We start from the raw sequence: 19,697 nt of genomic DNA, 5'->3' as shown, positions 1-19,697 counted from the left end.
CCCTACTGGGGACCTGGCCCATAACCCAGGCATGTGCCCTAGACTGGGAACTGAACTGGCGACCCTTTGCTTCACAGTCCGGTGCTCAATCCACTGAGCCACACCAGCCAGGGCTGGTAGTTCTTTTTGTTTTGTTTTTTTAAATGAGTAAGTAAGACTTCTTATGGGTCCTTTCGCTTGAGTATGATTTAGGATCAGAATGTGAACTTCTGTATTTTTGGGGCACATGCCAAATGCTTTGCTTTGTGAATTCAAATTTAAGATTGTGGACCTGAAGGACTGTATCTGCCGAGAAGGACTCCTTGTGGTTAATTGGGCACAAATTCATAACTCAAGTCTAGCAGCTGTTGCCCTCAGAGGCCTCTCACATGCAGTAGTATTTCAGGGAAAAGATGTAGACTGAACGAACTATCAGCCTACAAAACAAAAGTACTGTGCTCCTGCCTTCAGTATCAGCCCTTATCAAGGAGTTTCTGGTATCCTTTGTGTTCCAGTGGGCTGAGACCTGCCCCATTCAGTCAGAACTGCACAGCCGTATCTCCATTGCATCTAAACTGACCAATCAGAGTTGCTCCATAACGGCTGTCAGAATGTGTGAAGCCAGCCAGTCAGGAAAGTGCTTTTGTGCCCAGACAGCATGTGTGGAGTCATCCTTTGCATAAAAATGGACCTATTGGGAACCAGGGTGGGAACTCTCTCTGTATATAAGCAGTTCTCCCACTTGTCTCTGTGGAGCCCAGTTTTGGTGTCCAGCAGAAACTACATTTCTCCAGTTTTCGAACCATTCACCTGAATATAGTTTCTCCTTTTTCTGCACCCCAGATTAGGAACTCTTGTTGACATTGGCTTGGTAACAGACAAGAATATTGCTTAATCTTGTGTTAACAAGATTATCACTATTGTGTCAGAGAAGATATGGAGCAAATTACATTGACAGAAATGTAAATGAGTGGGGGGAGGGGAAAGTATATTGACTTGTCATTTTTCCTCTTCCGTCTACTTAGCTCTAATTAGTATGTTCTTATACCAACGTTGTAGGCATAAGAACATTCTCAATTTTATTTTCATAGGCACATCTCCTTTTTAGATTTTTCCCCTTAATAGTCCCCAATGACATTTTAATACCACAGATACACTGTATATCCCTGTGTGTGCCTATGTGTGTGTGTGTATATATATATCAGTGCTGTATGTGAAAAAAATACTTTTTGACCCCTCCCCTAACTGTCTTGTCTGAGAATGCATGCCTTAAACTAATCTCTGTAAAAGGTAATTTTTTTTCCCATTGTAGAAGGGCATTTCCACTTCAATAGGCTAAGTTTAACCATATTAAATCAGAACTCTGTTGTCTGATGCACCTGTGCTTTTATAATACCTTTATTTGAAGATGATTATCATTTAAATAAGTATGCTAAAATCTTAATGTACTGAGAACATTGGAAAAGTAAATTTTATATTTTTTATAGAAGTCAATTTTTTTCTAGGCTAACAGCCTTTAAAGCATGCAGTGTTTCTGTACAGGCTACATTTGCTTTTTATTCGTTCAACAAATATTAAGGGTGTACCATGTGTAAGAGTCTGCACCAGGTGCTGAGACCCATTGGCTCATGGAATTCAGTTTGGTTCCCTTATGTTTTGTTAGCTTTGCTAATGTGGGTATGCAAACTTGTCCAGTGCAGAGTTGTTTTGACTGTACTGCTTTTTATGCATTACCAACAGAGCATAGTGGGTACTTCATGAAAGACCCTGGGAGTTGGTGTGAGATGTAAGCAAGAAAGATACTTGGTCTTTGTCCTGCATGCCTGGCATTGAGTTCCAGAAACCCTTGTTAGTATCTCCTTAGTGCTGAATTTCTTTGGTGAGCTCCTGAGGAGCTCCTGGACTCTTCAGAATGGGTGCTGGTTACTGGAAAGGCCAAGCTCTGATTAGAAACTTAAAACTTTCAGCCCAACCTTGGGCTGTGTAATGAGGCCTCCATAAAACCCCCTAAACAGGTTTCAGAGGGCTTCCAGATTGGTGAACAAACACATTGAGGCGTTAGGCAGTGGGTGCAGTAAAGACAGCTTGGGGGCTCTGTGCCACCCCTACCTGCCACTTTCCATGCTACCCCCATTTCTTGCCCTCTGCCTCTCATCTTGGCTCTTCGTAAGTATCTTTTATAATAAACTGGTAAGAGTAAGAAAAGCATTTTTTTTTAGTTCTGTCGGGTAATTCTAGTGAATTATCAAACCTGAGGAGGGGGTTGGGGAACCTTCAGTTTATAGCTGGTTGGTCAGAAGTATGGGTAGCCTGGGAATTGCACTGGTGTCTGAAGTGGGGCAATCTCGTAGGGCTGAGTCCTTTCACTTGTGACATCTAACGTAACTTTAGACAGATAATGTTAGAATTTAATTGAATTGTTGGACACCCAGTTGATGTCAAAGAGTTGAAGAAGTGGTGTTGGAAAAGATAACATATTTAATACCCGTCATGGATCACTATATCTCTATATCTGTCTGTCTACCTATTTACCTATTTTCACCTACCTATTGAATTATATGAAGAGATTGAGGGCAAGACCCCAAAAGATGCAAAGTCAGTGTAATTCCTACTTTCGTGTTCTGTCTTGCAAACTGTGACAGATGGCTGACTGCACCATAGTATGTTATACTCTCTGCAGTGTGAGAATGTACTTAAATTATTGGACCATTCTAGATAACTAATGCATTATCCAAATACATATATGCACAACATAAAAGGAAAACCTCAATATTGGGTTCACTTAAACAAGAAGACTCTGTCCCTCAGTTTTGTGTAATTACCAAAGTATTATATATCATTTCAAGCTTGTATTTCAGATTGCCCAGGAGGGATGGGGCAAATACATTTCAGAAAGAAACGAGGAAGCTCAAATTATCTGGAGACCATAGTTTGACCATAGAACATTTCATTCATTCATTTATTGGATAGTTACTGAGCTCCTAATCTCTGTGCTAGGCCCTTTGGTGAACAGGACAAAAGGTCCTCATTTTCTGTCCCAATTATCATTAGCCTCATTATCTTTCTTGTCCCAATTTCTTGGACAAATGGTGTAGGACATTTTACCATAAATGCCAAGAACTAAATCATTTAATACTGGCACAATAAATGTTCAATGAATTGGATAGTTCAGAATCAAACAGTAAACATGTGATAAAGTAGATGTCACAAGTCAGGAGGGTATTAAATAGCAAATAATAGTGGAACAATCAGTAAGTTATTTAGGAAAAAAATAGATATCCTTCATGGTTTTTAGTCAGAGTTTAGTGCTTCAAACTTAGAAATTATCAGGTTAAGATTTTCCTCTGTGAATTAAATTGTAAGATCAATGATAATGGGCTGGAGGATATATATGCTTATAACAAGTTACCTTAAAAAACCAAATACCTTACCTGCTGTATAATCACTTCATTGAATGTATTCATTTCATTAGCAGAGCTTAATTCATAGGCCCCATATTCACAAGGGCCTCAATGTTGGTTTAATGTTCTGTTGTTGACCTCTTGATATTCTTAATTTTTAAAAATGGTGCCTTTGTTTTTGCATTGAGTCCTGCAAATTTTGTAGCACTCCTGCCTGTGAGATTGGCCATTTATGGAAACAGAAAGTTACAGAGCCCAGCTTCGGAAGTAGATGTCCTCATGCTTTTAGGGAGAGTTGTAGCCAACAAAATGAAATGGTCTAGGCCACATTAGCAGGACCATCTGTTGTGTAAGTGGATGCCTCAGTCTGTCCCAGGTGATGCCATCAAACATTCATTTTATTTCACAAACTCTCTTCCTCCCCTTTCCTTTCCAGTAAGCAATCTTTTAATTGTGATTCGGCTTCTTCTGTGGTCTTCCTGCAGGTAGAAAGCTGGCTAGTCATGCTGACTCCCTATTTGATTCAAGAAGTTAGTTATAAATTGGCATTTTGGTGATATGCATCAGTTAGGTTCTTTAGTAAGGAGCCTGCCCTTTAGAGACAGGCCTCCTGTAGATTTCTGAGACAGAAGGCTGAAGTCCAGGCATTGTGCTGGTGAATTCATCAAAGCAGTTGAGTGCAGAACCATGGTTAAAAACGGGGGCTTTGGACTCAGCCAGCCAATTCTGGGATCAAGTATGGTGCTGTGGTACTACAATATGTGATTCTGGCCAAGATATGTAACCTCTGTATATCCTAGTCTTTTATCTGTCAAGCAGTGACATACCTGTCTGAGGGTTGTGAGGTTGAATGAGAAAATATACACTAGGTCAGGGTTTCTCAACCTTAGATCTATTGACATGTTGGAGGGTGTGTGCAGCAGGGCACTGTCCTGTGCATTGTAGGATGTTTAGCAGCATCTTTGGCCTTTTCCAGTAGCTTTCTCCTCAGCCCTCATAGGTGTGACAATCAAAATGTCTCCAGACATTGGCACATGTCCTCTGGGGACCAAATTTGTCCCTGGTTAAGAATCACTCACTGGCCTAGGTATATAGAACAATGCTTGGAGATGAGAAAGGTAATGGCAGGTTTTAGAATAATAATGGTAATAGTAGTACTAATGATGATAATATTCTTTTTTTGTTTTGCAATCTCTGCTTTATCATTTTCTTAAACTATTTTTTATTTTAAATTACGGTTGACATACATTACATTAGTTTTAGGTGTACACCCTAGTGGTTAGACATTATATAACCTAAGTGATCATCCTGATAAATCTCACACAGTCTGACACCATGCACAGTTATTAGACTATTGACTATATTCCCTATGTTGTACTTTACATCCTCTGACTATTTTGTAACAACCAATTTGAATTTCTTAATCCCTTCACCCTTTTTGCCCATCTCCCTGCCTTCCCCCAACCCAATCTGGTAGTCATCAAAACATTTTGTGTATCTATGATTCTGTTTCTTTTCTGCTTGCTCATTGATTTTGTGTTTCTAGATTCCATTGTTGATAGATGGGTGTTGATTGCCATTTTATTGTCCATATTTTTATTGTTCTTCTTCTCCTTCCCCTCTTCTCCCTTCCTCCCTCCTGCCCCTTCACCCTTTAACATTTCTAATAATACTGTTTTGATGAACAGTATTATTAGTGGTGATGAACTCCTTTAGCTTTTTCTTGTCTGGGAAACTTTATCCCTCAATTCTAAGTGATAGCTTTGCTGGGTAGAGTAATTTTGGTTTTAAATTCTTGGTTTTCATCGCTTTAAATATTTCTTGACACTCCCTCTGGCTTGTAAAGTTTCTTTATAGAAATCAGTTGACAGTCTTATGGGAGCTCCCTTGTAGGTAACTTACTGCTTTTCTCTTACTACTTTTAAGATTCTCTTTTTGACTTTAGCCTTTCGCATTTTAATTATGATGTATCTTGGTATGTGCCTCTTTGGAGTCATCTTGTTTGGGACTCTCTGTGATTCCTGAACTTGGGTGTCTATTTCCTTCATCAAATTAAGGAAGTTTTCTGTTACTATGTTTTCAAATAGGTTTTCAATTTCTTCCTCTTTTTTTTCCAGCATCCCGATGATGCAAATGTTGGTATGCTTGAAGTTCTCTCTGAGGCTCCTTAAACTAACCTCACTTTTTGGATTGTTTTCTTTTTGCTCTTCTGATTGGATATTTTTTGCTTCCTTATACTCGTATTCCAAATTGCTTATTTTTGGGTAGCGTGGCTTCATCTACTCTATTGGTGATTCCCTATAAATTATCCTTTATTTCAATTAGTGATTATTTCTGTCTGGCTCTTTTTTATGCTGTTGAGGTCCTCACTAAGTTCATTGAGCATCCTTATATCCAGTGTTTCGAACTTTGCATCTGATAGATTACTTATCTGCATTTGTTTCGTTCTTTTTCTGGAGTTTTGTTCTATTCTTTCATTTGGGCCATGTTTCTTAGTCTCCTCATTTAGGCAGATTCCTTTTGTTTATTTCTGTGTATTCGGTAGGGCTGCCACATCTCCTAGGCTTGGTAGATCGGCCTAATGTAGTAGGTGTCCAGTAGGATCCAGTGGCGTAGTCTCCTCTATCTTCCAAACTGGACAGTCAAGGTGCACCCTTGTGTGTTCTATATGCCCTCATCGTATCATTGAGCCTTGACTGCTGTTGCCATGTCAGTGGTAGGGTTTTACCCAGACTCATCAGCTGCAACTTCTGGCTGTGACCACTGACCACCCACCTCCAAACACCTCAGAGGATCAGCTGTGCAGGGGCCCACTCTGCAGAGCAGGACTTCCTTCAGCAGGGCTCTGGTGCCAGCTAAGTACTCCTCTTGAGTGTGTCACTTGTGGAGGTGGTTGAGTGATGGTGCTTCACTGTGGCCTGAAACTGACCACAGGATGCGCTGGCCGTGGGGCCGCCTCAGAGGTGCAGGTTAATGTAAGCCACCACTTGTGTCTTGCGTGGGGCCACCCTGTGTAAGCGACAGAGTGATCCACAGATGGCTGCTACTTGTGCTGAGCTTAAAGGCGCCCAGGCAAAGCCAAGTCGTAAACCGAGGCCTGTTGCTGCTTGTGCCAGGCCAGGGGCTACTTAGTGAGAGGAGAGGTATGGGCCTTTGCTGAGGCCAGATGATGTGTTTGAGAAAATTTAGGAAAATCTGAATCATGAGCCAAGACAAGCCGTTTGTATGGAAGAGTCACTGGAAATAGGTTGGCAGTGGAGGGAGCTTCTGGAAACTCCCAGGATGGGGCAAACAGTGAACTAGGTTGAATGGACTCTCAGATGCGGCACCCCACCTGCTGGTTCTATGGGGGGAGGGCTCAGCAAAGTAACAATGGCCTCTGGCAGCACTTCTGTCTAGAATAAAGCTGCCCCTCTAGCCCTCACCCTGATGCCAGACAATTCAGTTCCTCCCTGTATGTCTCTGGTGCCTTTCAAGCTGCTGCCCAGTGCTGGGCTCAGAGAGGGTGAGTCCGAGTAAGTTTATTTGGGGGCATATTAAGAGGAACTGCCTGGGACTCCAGAAGTTTGTGTTTTCCTCAGCATCAATTACTGCTCTTTTTTAGAGCCAGAAGTTATGGGGACTTCTTTTCCTGGCACTGGAACCTGTGCTATGGGGCTGGGACCCCTTGCTCCGCAGGGGGGAACTCCACAGTGGAGCTATCCCTCCTGATTTTTATCTGCCACAGTTTGGTGTGGGACCGTGCCATTCAGTATCCCCACTCCTCCTACCATTCTCATTGTGGTTTCTTCTTTAATTCCTTAGTTGAAGGACTTGCTCTCAGCTTGATTTCTGGCAGTTCTGGATTGTGGTTTTTTTGTAGTGTAGTTGTAATTCTGATGTGGTTATAGGAGGAGGTGAGAACTGTGTTTACCTATTCCTCCATCTTGACTGGAAGTCCTCTGATAATATTCTTCTGTGGAGTCCAGGCTCTTGCCCACTGTACCATGCTGCCTGTTCTTGATACTATTCTTTTTTTTTAAGTTTTTTTTTTAATCTTTAGAGGGGAAGGGAAGGAGAGAAATATCAATGTATGGTTGCCTCTTGTGCACCCCCTGCTGGCAACTGCATCCCCTGCTGGGAACTGGCCTGCAACCCAGGCATGTGCCCTGACTGGGAATCGAACTGCGATCCTGTGGGTCACAGGCCCGCGCTCAGTCCACTGAGCTACACCAGCCAGGGCTGATACTATTCTTAATGATGATATATTCTTGATTCCATCAGAGGCCCTTGGAAAGACATTTTGTCAGCCTTTTATCTATCCTCTATTCTTTAAATTTCTATACCTATGGCATAATTAAGTTCATATGGGCTAGAGGGTAATGTATCAATAAAAAGATCTGTCTTAAAAAAACGGAAAGGACTGTAGAGACTTGTTTATTTCTGGGCTCTCTGTTCTATTCCATTGGTCTATATGCCTGTTTTTATGCCAGTACCAGGCTGTTTTGATTACAGTGGCCTTGTAATACAATTTGGTTTCAGGTATTGTGACCCCTCCTACTTTGTTCTTCTTTCTCAAAATTGCTGCAGCTATTTGGGGTCATTTATGACTCCATATAAATTTATATGACTCCATATAAATTTCTGAAATGTTTATTCTGTATCTTTGAAATATGTCATGGGTACTTTAATAGCGATTGCATTGAATCTATAAATCGTGGGGAGAGGGTTTTTAGGAACTACTATAAAGGACACATGGGCAAAACCAAGGGGGAGGGTGGAAGCAAGGGAGTGGCGAGGTGAGTTTGGCTGAGGGGGAGGGCAGGGGTGGGGAGAAAATAATAGACAACTGTAACTGAACAACAATAAAATAATTTTAAAAAACTGAAAGGAGAAGTAACAGATCTTTACTTCTCCTTTAAAGTAGCAGACTTGCAAATTAAGGGATTTCCAAGTTCAGAACCAGTGGTACCAGTTTTGTGGTGTTTAACATTTTAATTTAAATCATATTGGGGAATTTTCTCCCTTGGTATCACTACATTAAAAGTATATAAATAGGCATATCTATACAATCTTTGTAATTATAGTTAAAAAGCAAACGTGATAAGATGATTGTGAGAAATATGACACAGTAGTATTAAGAAATTGGTATAAATCAAAAAGAAAACCAAATACGTACATAAATTCCTTATACATAAGGACAAAGGAGGAAATATAGTCAGCTTATAAACATTTGACACTTGTTCAAGGTCAGCAGTAACCTTGAAAGTTTTAAATCCCTCTTTCATCTAAATTGTCAAGGATTTTAAAAGCATTACCATCCAAGCCTGTTGTAGAGTTTAGAGGAGTTGTCTTATACATTCCCTGTAGGACAGTGAATGGTACACTCTCATTTGGCACTGTGTCTTAAAAACTCTTTTAACCTACCCCCCAAAACAACATTTGAGAATAATTTCTTACAGCATAATTTGGAGTATAGACAAATATTTCTGCATGAAGATGTTTATTGAAAGGTTGTTTTAATAGAAGCCAGACAAAGTGTCTAGCATTAGGTAGGGGAGTGGTTAATTATAGCTTATGATAAGTAATCAGCAGTCCTTAAATCATTATTTACAGAAATGTTTCTAGTAGTACGTGAAGTTCTTACAGTGTTAAATGAAAAAAGGAGGTTTTAAAATTGCATGTACAATATGAGCTCAATTCAAAAAATAAAGACTGGATAGGAATATGCAAGATATTAATAAAAGTACTTGTTCCTAGAAGATTGGGTTATACATAATATATGAAAGTTACTCCTGACTATATAATTAAATTGATCATTTTATAGCAGACTTAAACTTTTTTTTGCTGTCTGTTCTTTCAGGTAACTTTTAGATCTTATACATTTCTATAGCTTAGAAATGAAGTTGGCAGAGGTTAAGCCAACTTCATGGCTTAACCATTATGTTTCTCTGAATAAGAGAAAGCAAACAGCAGTTGTCAGTGTCTTAAAGTGCAGCTCTGTATTTAATAAATTCCACATGTACTGCAAGAGGAAATCGGTTTGGGGGTGGACTGCTTGTCCTGGATGAGGTGAATTAATGGTTTTTACACAATAGTACTCTTTTTGTTTATTAATTTTTAAAAGATATATTTATTATAGTATGTTTCTTGGTGAAAGAATCTTTAAAATGTTCTTTTTTTTAAATAGTTTGTGCAGAAGCTTATAATCCTGATGAAGAAGAAGATGATGCAGAGTCCAGGGTATGTAATTTACTGAATGAATTAATTTTAAGTTACTCCCGCATCGGGTAAGGAAAGTAATGATAGAAAAGGTGTTAACAGGCACATAGTTTAATGGAATTATTTTGACTATTTCTTTCCCTAGTTTTATCTCTGGTAGTTTACTTGTCCTGCAAGTTCTGTAGAATTACTTTTATCCAGTCTCTCTCTTTGGCTAAAGGAAAGGTAAATATAAAACCTCACTGGAGTTGTGGTTTTATTTCTTTTGCAAAAATACAGCTTTCTCATAGCGATACTTTATTTTTCTTAGTATTTCTAGTAAAGAAAAATACTGGGAAGAGCCTGCTGCTCCTACTGATTTGTGATAACAGAAGCTTACTCTGAAACAAACAAAAAAAATCCTGGTAAAATGACATCTAAAGTGTCAGTACAGCAGTTGATATTTTTTATGAGTCTTAATAGTTTGCTCAGAAACTATTTTCTTAGAGGTCCTAATGCTTTTGTAAAAATTTGTTTGGTTTAGTTTGAAGCAAATTTTTAAGCTGTGTTCTTTAGTCCAATCTCCTGTTATTTATTTAGTAAAAAGTAAACTAAACAAAGAGGTTACTGTGCTTGGAAATGGAAGCAATAATGCCCTTTTTTCAAGTACGTATTTTACAGAAGTCCCCCTTTTCTATTTGGCCTTTAAAAATATAAACACAAGTCTATTTCTGTAGCTCTCAAAAATAATTCTGTAAAATGGAGTTTTAATATGGAAAACCAGATATTGCATCCCTAAGTCATTGCATCGTTAAGCTCCCTGAAATATATGTAAAATCCAATGGTAACAAGATGAGGAGCCTTATATGACCAGAAGATCTTCAAGGAACCCCCATTTCTCTCCCTACTGTGGAGATTCCCAGCACCAGGGTTGGGGAGGGCGGGAAGAAAATGAGTGAGAAACAATGAAATTAGTCTAGAGACCAGAGCTGGCTTAACTTGGGGACTGGCTGGCTGGATATGTCATGTTTCTGGTGAAGCAGAGCATTTCCAGGTACCCAAAAGTTATCAAAGTTTTGGTTTGCCAGTGCGGCACCCCAGGTGGGAGCGACTCCCACTTGGACCTAGGACGTTACCTCAACATTGGTGACCTGATAGCCCCAACCTTTTCTCTCTGAGGATAGAGATTCTCAGCAGGCAAACATTTAGGAATGCGTTGGCTTGAAGTTCTTGATGAATTTCATCAAGTGAGAAGTAACTTTGTTTTGTGCTGTTAGCCTTCCTTGCTTAAAGTAGGAAGAAGTAAATTTTGGTTGGCATGATTTAGTTAATACCCACATTTTACAAGTGTCTTATACACAGTGAGTTAGTAGTCACCAAATTCATTTTTTCTGTGTTGATGTGTCACCACAGAATCTAGTTTGAGATGAATATTGATCAGTGAACAAGAGTTTGCATATACCTTACCCTTATAGGAAGGTGATATAGTCTTTTGAGTAGTATATAAACAATACACACATAAGTAGTATACATATATTGTAAATTTCCTTGATTCTTGTTGGACCTATGATTTTCATTAATACTTGGCCATCTGAGGTGGGTCTGAAATACTGATTTGCATTTCCCATTTTAAGTTCTGATATATTCATGGGTACAGAACTCACCACTGCTGGATTCTCGTTGCTCTGGTGGTGGGGCTGGCTGGCTGAGGAGGAGAGGCACCAGTTTATCATCTTCCACGGTCACTCTTAGAGTGACCATCAGAATAGGAAAAGGTGATTTATAGGTTTCCAGGAGACCAACTTGTTGCCTGCTGCTTTTACGATTGTCTTTTGCCTAACTCATTTTATAAAAGTTACACACTACAGTGTTCGTGAAAAATAGGCCAGTTGGTCCAAGTCAGTTTTGCCTTCTCTAAATTAAAGGGACTCTGGAGAGTTGGCAGGCCACACTTACCCAGAGCATTCTGTTTGTTCTTTATCTCACTGGAATGGAAAGTTTGGTAAGAATATAGGATGCTGGTTTTCTTGGAGCTCATTCTAAAGTGAGCACACCAGGACTGCTGGATTCATTTGTTTTCAAATCCACATGCTTGGTGTGGCAGGGCACAATTGCTCCCTCCCTTCAAAGAGTTGCTCCCTGTGAAGGTATTGATGTACATGATACATAAAAGTGTATTTAACATCTACTGCACTGCACATGTAAGAATTTACTTGATTCTAGAGACTATATTACATTCTGAGTAAGAATACTTAGAGAGTATTAAACAGAATAGAGGAAGTCTGTAGAGTTTTAGTGCATCTGTTGTCACCTGTCATCCTGTTCTGTGCTCCCACTGGCTGGGAGCTTGGGTGTCTTTAGTGATTAGACCATCACAAACCTGTACAAAGTGTAACTTGCTAACCTGGGGGAAACACCCCTTTCAAAAACATTCAAGTGCTATCCAGAACACTAATTTGAAAAGATACATGCAGCCTGTGTTCACTGTAGCATTTTTTTAAGTAGCCAAGATATGGAAGCAACCTAAGTGTCTATCAGTATTGGATAAAGAATATGTGGTATGTACAGGGTGGGGAGAGCTAGGTTTACAGTGAAACCTAGAGTGAAACACAAGAGTTCATTCTCATATTATTTATTAAATATTGTATTATTTTCCATACCAACAACTGTAGACCTACTTTCCCCCCAACCTGTATATACAATGGAATACTACTTGGCCATAAAAAGGAATGAAGTCTTACCATTTGCAACAACATGGAAGGACCTAGAGGGTATTACACTAAATGAAATAAGTCAGATAGAGAAAGACAAGTACCATATGATTTCACTTAAATGGAGAATCTAAAGAACAAAGTAAATGAATAAGCAAAATAGGCAAAGACTCAGAGATAACAGAACAAACCAGTAGTTGCCAAGATAAGCGAGGGGCTGCAGGGCTGGGTGGAAAAGAAGGGAGTAAGAAGTACAAATTGGCAGTTACAAAATATCAGGGAGATCTAAAGTACAATATAGAGAATAAAGTCAGTAATATTGTAATAACTATGTATGGTGCCATGCAGGTACTATATATAGTATTTTTATAGACTTATGGGGGAAATTACTTCCTAAATTGTACAAGTGTCTAACCACTTTGTTGTATACCTGAAACTAATGTAATATAATATTGAATGGCAAGTATAATTGAAAAACTAAAAAAGAAAAGAAAAACATTGAAGTGCTATATTAATCAATGTACACCCACTCCCTGAGACAAATTGTATTATTTTCTCCTACTTAGTGGGCTGATAGGTATCTAATTGCCTAAAGCAACCTCAGTACTCTCAGTTCTTCCTTCTAACATCCTACTAGGAAATTTTATCCCTTATAAATAAGAATAGACTAATTATTTGTTGGTTTATTTGGTGTTTTAGATTATACATCCAAAAACGGATGATCAAAGGAATCGATTGCAAGAGGCTTGCAAAGACATCTTGCTGTTTAAGAACCTGGATCCGGTAAGAAATCTCAGTGATAGAAATGGTTTCTGCAGTAGTAGGTGTGAATCTTGGGATTCATTCTCTTTACTAGCTAACGTCACCCTGTTTTGTAGTGGCCCTGTTGTGGGTACCCGCGTGTGCAGTGGGTTGTATTATAGGGGAGGAATGTTTGTACTGAGCTTGGGAGGTCACTGCTGTTAGAAGGAGGAGTAAGCAGGCCTGCTGTTTGTCTGGGGGAAGAAGACATTATCTCATCCCTCAAAATTACTAGCTACAAACAGCCCTGAGAAATGGCCCAGCTGAAGAGAAGCTCAGACCTTGCATTATCTGTACACCCCTCCGGAACATGCAGGCATGTGCAAGGCCCTTGGTGAATTGCCTCTCACCAACTGGTAACAGTAACTGTATTGTGGCCACAGTGTAGAGGGTCGAGTAAAGGCCAGAGGGAGAGTGATAGAGCAAGCACAGAGGAATGAAGCTCAGTGAGGAAACAGTGCCATCTGTGATCCAGGGAAAAGAAACGGGCCCAGCTAGGGAAAGGGGAAGAGGAATGGCTTTACACAATATTCAGGATCAGCAGAGGTTGGTACTTGGTGGTTGAATGAATTGGAACCTAACAGAAAGAGTCTAGGATGATTCCCTGTGTCTAGCCAGAATGACGGTGAGGTGGTACCTTTTCCTAAAATGGGAAAACTTGATGGAGGAAAAGGAAGCAGTAATTACTGACTGACAAGAAGAATCATCTTGGCTTTGCATCTACTATCTCATTTGAATTTCCCAAAGTCATTGTTTATCTTGAAAACCTTGCACCTCCTAGGCCTCACAGCATTTTCCCTTGGAGTGTTCTATATTCATACATTGAGTGCAGCATTTATAATTATTAATCTCTTTGAAGATAATCTTTTCATGAATATTTTAATGCTCAACTCAGTAGGCCATTTTTCTTTGGAAGTATTTCTAATATGAGGCAAACTGAAATAATTTTCCTAAGCTATATGCTAGGCTCTTTGATTAATGAAGAGTAAATTGTTATTTTTGAGTGAGTCAGGGCCCTTGTACTGAGCTTAGTCTCGTAACCGCATTCTGTAGGAGACAAAGGGATTTCCTATGGCAGTTGTCAGTTATTTTGATAAGGCCCTGCATGTCGAATATTTCCTAAGTTCTCCTCATTCCGTGTATAATTAGGGGGAAATTACATTTTGATTGACTAGAACAGACACCTGTCACATAGAGAAGTTCTAGAAGAAATAATTGTCTGTATTTTATCAGGAATTACTTTTTAATATATCTGTGTGTGAATTCTTAAGCATTATAATATTTTTCAATGCGGCTAATTCAAAGATGGCAAAAATACGTACTACAGCACTGTTTTTCATCTTTTTCTCCATTTGACATTTACAGCCAGAGCTAATCAGTAAAGCTGATATTCCCTCTCCATTTGACCTAAAAGAGTTGAAATATAAACAGTAAGCAAAACAAAGTATTAGTAAGCTGTTTAATCCAATGTCATAATTTTAATAGGTGACCATATGCTGCCTGGTCCATGAACTCATCTGGGTAAAATGGCCCCTGTGGGGTCAATTAGCACCATGCCAAGAAAGCACTGTTTTGCTGCCACATTGGCATCATCTTCAGGCCTGGCTGCTGTTTCACAAAGAGGCGCCAGGGCTCCCACAGAGACCCAGGGCAGGGGTGAAACTACCGCCTATGAACCCATCACCATTGTTCTCCCAAAAGTCTTCTTAACTCACATGAAGATGCAATAATTATGTTCTCTGTGTAAATGGAGAGTTTGGTTTTTTAATTAATTAAAAATGGTAACTCAGTATATATGCACAATTTACAAAAATTCAAACAGAACAAAATAGTAAAATTCTTAAACAATAAAAGAGTAGTCAGTGAAAGGAAATCTCCCTTTCATTCCTGTCTCCCAGCATCCTAGTCTCTCAGGAGCCAAGTTCTTTTAGCATTATCATGTGTATTTTTCCAGGATTATGCTTTGTATATACAAGTATAACCTTTAAAAAACATTGGCAGCAAATTCTACACAGTATTGTGCCTAGTTCTTTTTTTACTTAACACCATGTCTGTACTCATAGAGATTCTATAATCTTTTTAAAAATTATTTTATTACTATTAATTTATTTGTAAAAGTTAAAGGTAATATGCTATAAAGCTTAATCACAAAAACATTACTATTGTGCTATTGTCTAATGTATGATTTAAAATTGTATATATAATAGGGGGCCTCAATAGCAAAATAATATCGAAAAAGAAGAGCAAGTTGGAAGATTCACAGTAGCCAGTTTCAAAGCTGTTACTACATAGAGACAGTAATCAAAACAATGTGTCACTGGCATAGGGATAGACAGAGAATGATGGGATATAGTGGAGTCTAGAAATAAATCTGTGCATCTACGGCTCTTTGATTTCAGTAAGAATGCTAAGGCCATTCAATGGGAAAGAATAGTCACTTCAACAAATGGTGCTAGGACAACCAGATATCCACACACAAAATAACAGACTTGGCCTCCTACTTCATACCATATATAGAAATTAACTAAAAGTGGATCAAATGCCTAACTGTAAACTCGAAAACTTCATAGTTTTAGTTCTCTTAACAGAGAGGTATTCTTGACTTTGGATATAGCAGTGGATTCTTAGATGGTAAAAACAGGAATAAGAAAAGAAAAAAGATTACAGTACTTTGGTACTTGTTGGCTTCAGAACCTGCCAAACCCTGTACTCATCACATTTTGATGAGAAAAAAATGTTTCCACACTTGGCACTTGCTCAGGACTCATGGTGCTTGCTAGAACTTGTATGAGTCAATGCCACTCTGCAAGAGAAAATGCTTCATCATTCAGTATTTGTTGGTTTTGCCACTTGTCACAAGTTTTGAAAGGAATTAACAATGAGAACAGCCCTGGCTGGTGTGGCTCAGTAGATTGAGCACGGGCCTGTGATGCAGATGATCAGGGTTTAATTCCCAATCGGGGCACATGCCTGGGTTGCAGGCCAGTTCCCAGTGAGGGATGCACAAGAGGCAACCATACATTGATGTTTCTCTCCCTCTCTCCTTCCTTCCCCTCTAAAGATTAAAAAAAAAAAAAGATGAGAACACGGATAATGTTGTAATTGGACTCCATAAAAAAAGAAAATATAAAAAATTGTGCATTAAAGGACATTATCCAAAAAAAATGGAAAGATAACTTACAGAATGGGAGATAATATTATAAATCATATGTATGATAAGGGCCTAGTATCCAGAATATGTAAAGAGCTCTTACTATTCAGCAACAAAAAGACAAAATGACCCAACTTAAAAATGGGCAAAGTACTGGGATAGACATTTCTCCAAGGAAGATACACAAATAATCACTGAGCACATGAAAAAATTTTCAACATGGTTAGTCATTAGGGAAATGCATCAAAAACACTTCACTTGTACCCTGGCTGGGTGGCTCAGTTGGTGGGAATGTTGTCTGTACATCAAAAAGGTTGCAGGTTTGATTTCCAGTCAGGGCACATACCTAGGTTGTGGGTTCGATCCCCAGTCAGACGTGTACTGGAGACAGCTGATTGATGTTTCTCTTTCTCTCTCTCAAATCAATAAACATATCCTCTTGTAATGATTAAAAAAATCCACTTCACCTGCAGTGGTGTGGCTATTTTTTTTTTTAAAAAGAGGAAAATAAGTGTTGGTGAGGGCATGGGAAAATTAGAACCTTAATACATTTCTGGTGGGAAAGTCAAATGGTTCAGGCACTGTGGAAAACAGCTTGGTGGTTTCTTCAAAGTTAAACACATAACTCAGCAAATTCTACTCCTCCTAGGTATAGACCCAAAAGAATTGAAACACAGTTTTCAAACAAATACTTGTATATGAATGTTTATAGCCACATTATTCACTATGAACCCAATTATTCATTGGCAGATAAATGGATAAGCAAATTTTGGAATGAATAGTTTTTATCTCTAAAAACAAATGAAGTAATGCTGTAACAGGGATGAACCTCAAAAACTTTATGCTCAGTGAAATAAGCCAGACACAAAAAAATCCCATTTTATATGACCCTGTTACATGAAACATCCAGAATGGGTAACTCCATAGAAACAGAAAATGGATTAGTGTTGCCAGGGGTCGGGGTGGGGTGGAGAATGGCAAATGACTGCTTAATGGGTATAGGATTTCCTTTTAGGGCAATGAAAACTGTTTTGAAACTAGATAGATGTGATGGTTGTACAACTTTGTGGCCACTGAATTGTTCACTTTAAAATGGCTTTTCATTTTATGTTGTATAAAATTTCACCTTGTAATAATTTAGTATATTTAATCCAGCTGAGCATTTTGATTTCCATTATAGCATTTAATGGCTAAAATACACTTTAAGGATGCAATTAAATTAACTGTTTACAGAATTAGTCCCCAAAGCACCTCCAGAAAAGCCATGGGTTGCACAAAACACAATTTGAGAAATGTTGGGCCCTTTCATAGCTTGTAGAAGATGGAAAGCCAGCCTTGAACATTCCGTTGAGTGTCAGGGAGCTGATCTCTGTGCAAGGGATCCGGTGCCACTGATAGACAGCTCTCAGTCTTGGACAAGTCTTTACATTGTGCCAAAGTCTCCATGACACTTCGACCCGAAAGCCCTGGTTGTGGCCTCTAGAATCACTGACATCGTGTGACAGAAGACAGCTGATTTGTTCACATGCAGGTCTTCTTTTCTCTCACCTAAATGCCCCCAGTTCCTTGAACTGTTCCCCCTGTGGCAGGTTTTCATATTTCCTGATTACCCTTCATTGTTCTCAGTTACTCCAAGGAAAGATAGATATCTTAAATATCACATTCTTTCTTATAGCTACATAGGTTTCCAATGTATAGATACACCAGATTTATTTATCCAGTGCCCTGTAGGTAAACATTAGTTTGTTTCCATTTGTTTTGCTATACGATACTGCAATGAAAAATGCCTATGCACATGTCATTTCACAAATATCTGTATAATATCTTTCTTAAAAAAAGAGTAGTGAGGTGAAAGGTATGTGTATTTGGAACTTTATCAGATATTGACAGATTATTCTCTAGTTTTTCTCACTTCACCTTCCCCTTAGCAGTCTGTGTGAGGGGACCTTTTCCACACCATCTCCAACACTTAATTCTGAATGTTCTTATTTTTTTGAATCTGACAGGTGAAAAAAGTATCTCATTTCAGTTTTAATTTGCATTTCTTTTTACTTTGAAAGAAGTGGAACATCCTATCGTGTTTTTAAGAGTTCCCTCTTTTTGCTGGAAGCTTTACAGAAGTTGACAAATTATGTTGGGGTGGGTCTTTCAGTCTTTGATCGTGGTTGAACACCTTCCATTTACTGTATTTTGTCATATAGAATGCACACTTTTTGCCCAGATGTTTGAGGAAAAAGTAATCATGTGCATTATGCCTGGGTATAAGGAATAAATACCATGGGTATAATGGGCATAATCCCATGTATAATGCATACAAAATGGTGCGTGTGCATTATACACAGTAAAATCTGGCAACCACCCATGCTCTAGAAATGCCACCGCCATCCATTTCCCCTTCCCATACTCTATATTGTGTATGTTCATACCTTATGTTCCTATGAAATGTTCAGAAAGAGTCCTGTGTGGTCTGTTCTTGCTTTTGATCCAGAGCACCTTTTTTAAAAAATTAATTTTGATTTTAGAGAGAGGGGAAGGGAGAGAGAGAGAGAGAAACATCAGTGTAAGAGAGACATCTATTGGTTGCCTTCCATAAGCACCCTGACCCCCAGCTGGGACCAAACCTGAAACCAAACCCAGGCATATGTTCAACTGGACAGAACCACCTTTCTTTTGGTTTTGTGGAGGGACATCAAACCAACTAAGCCATACCGGCAGGCGCAGAGTGTGTAATACTGTGTTTTAACCAGTATTCTCTACTTATATCTCCCCCCCTGCCATCCCCCCAATCTATCTTCAGCTCCTTAACTTATCATACTTAAGTATTTTGGCATGGGCAAGTTAGGATTGTACCCTTTTAATACCCATTGAAAATAACTGGGTAAAATATCAGAGCCAGTAAGTGTCAAAGCAAATAACCCTCTTACATCTTTTGACTTTTCTATTACTGTGCATTGTACTATTTTTCTGTGTCCATTTGTTTTGTGTATTCAAAGCCCTTTGAATTGTGTATGGATTTCTTTGACTTCCTAGTTTATTCTCACTGGCTGACGTTTATTTGTAAGCCTTGTTAAGCTACATGTTAGCAGAATAAAATGTTTATATATTTTAAGTAGTTTCTGAATATTAGATTTTATGTTTCTGGCTTCAGTTTTAATAAACCTTCTCTCCAGAGGTAAATGGTTGCTTCTTGAAAAGAACCTTAGTGAGAAAAAACAGTGATACAGTATTTGCCACAGTCATTTTTTATTTTGCCTTTTGTGTGTGTGAGCTAAACCAAAAAGGATTGGAGTCAGGATTTAAATTCACCAAGTATTTAAGTAATCTTCATATAAATTCTAGGGATGACTAATATAGGGAAGTTTTAAAAACAGATTTTTAAAAAGATATTTGCAGTAGTTCTTTACTTAACCTGGTCATTTTAGTTATATTATATTTCACAAAGTATATGTGGTTTGATGGCTAATTTTTTCATGT

At 38.8% G+C, this 19,697-nt stretch overlaps 1 protein-coding gene across 1 annotated transcript in view; it reads left to right on the top strand.

Annotated features, from left to right (window-relative positions):
- PRKAR2B (protein kinase cAMP-dependent type II regulatory subunit beta) overlaps nt 1–19,697 on the top strand; it is a 110,460-nt gene that overhangs the window by 73,001 nt on the left and 17,762 nt on the right. The window contains exons 3-4 of the mRNA XM_037065869.1: nt 9,550–9,602; nt 12,971–13,054. Coding sequence (XP_036921764.1) covers nt 9,550–9,602; nt 12,971–13,054 — 137 coding nt within the window. The remainder of the gene's footprint in view (nt 1–9,549; nt 9,603–12,970; nt 13,055–19,697) is intronic.

This window comes from Sturnira hondurensis, unplaced genomic scaffold (assembly GCF_014824575.4).
Source record: "Sturnira hondurensis isolate 20B ecotype Veracruz unplaced genomic scaffold, ASM1482457v3 Scaffold0016273, whole genome shotgun sequence".
Lineage (NCBI taxonomy): Eukaryota > Metazoa > Chordata > Mammalia > Chiroptera > Phyllostomidae > Sturnira > Sturnira hondurensis.
This window is presented reverse-complemented; position numbering and strand designations above follow the sequence as displayed.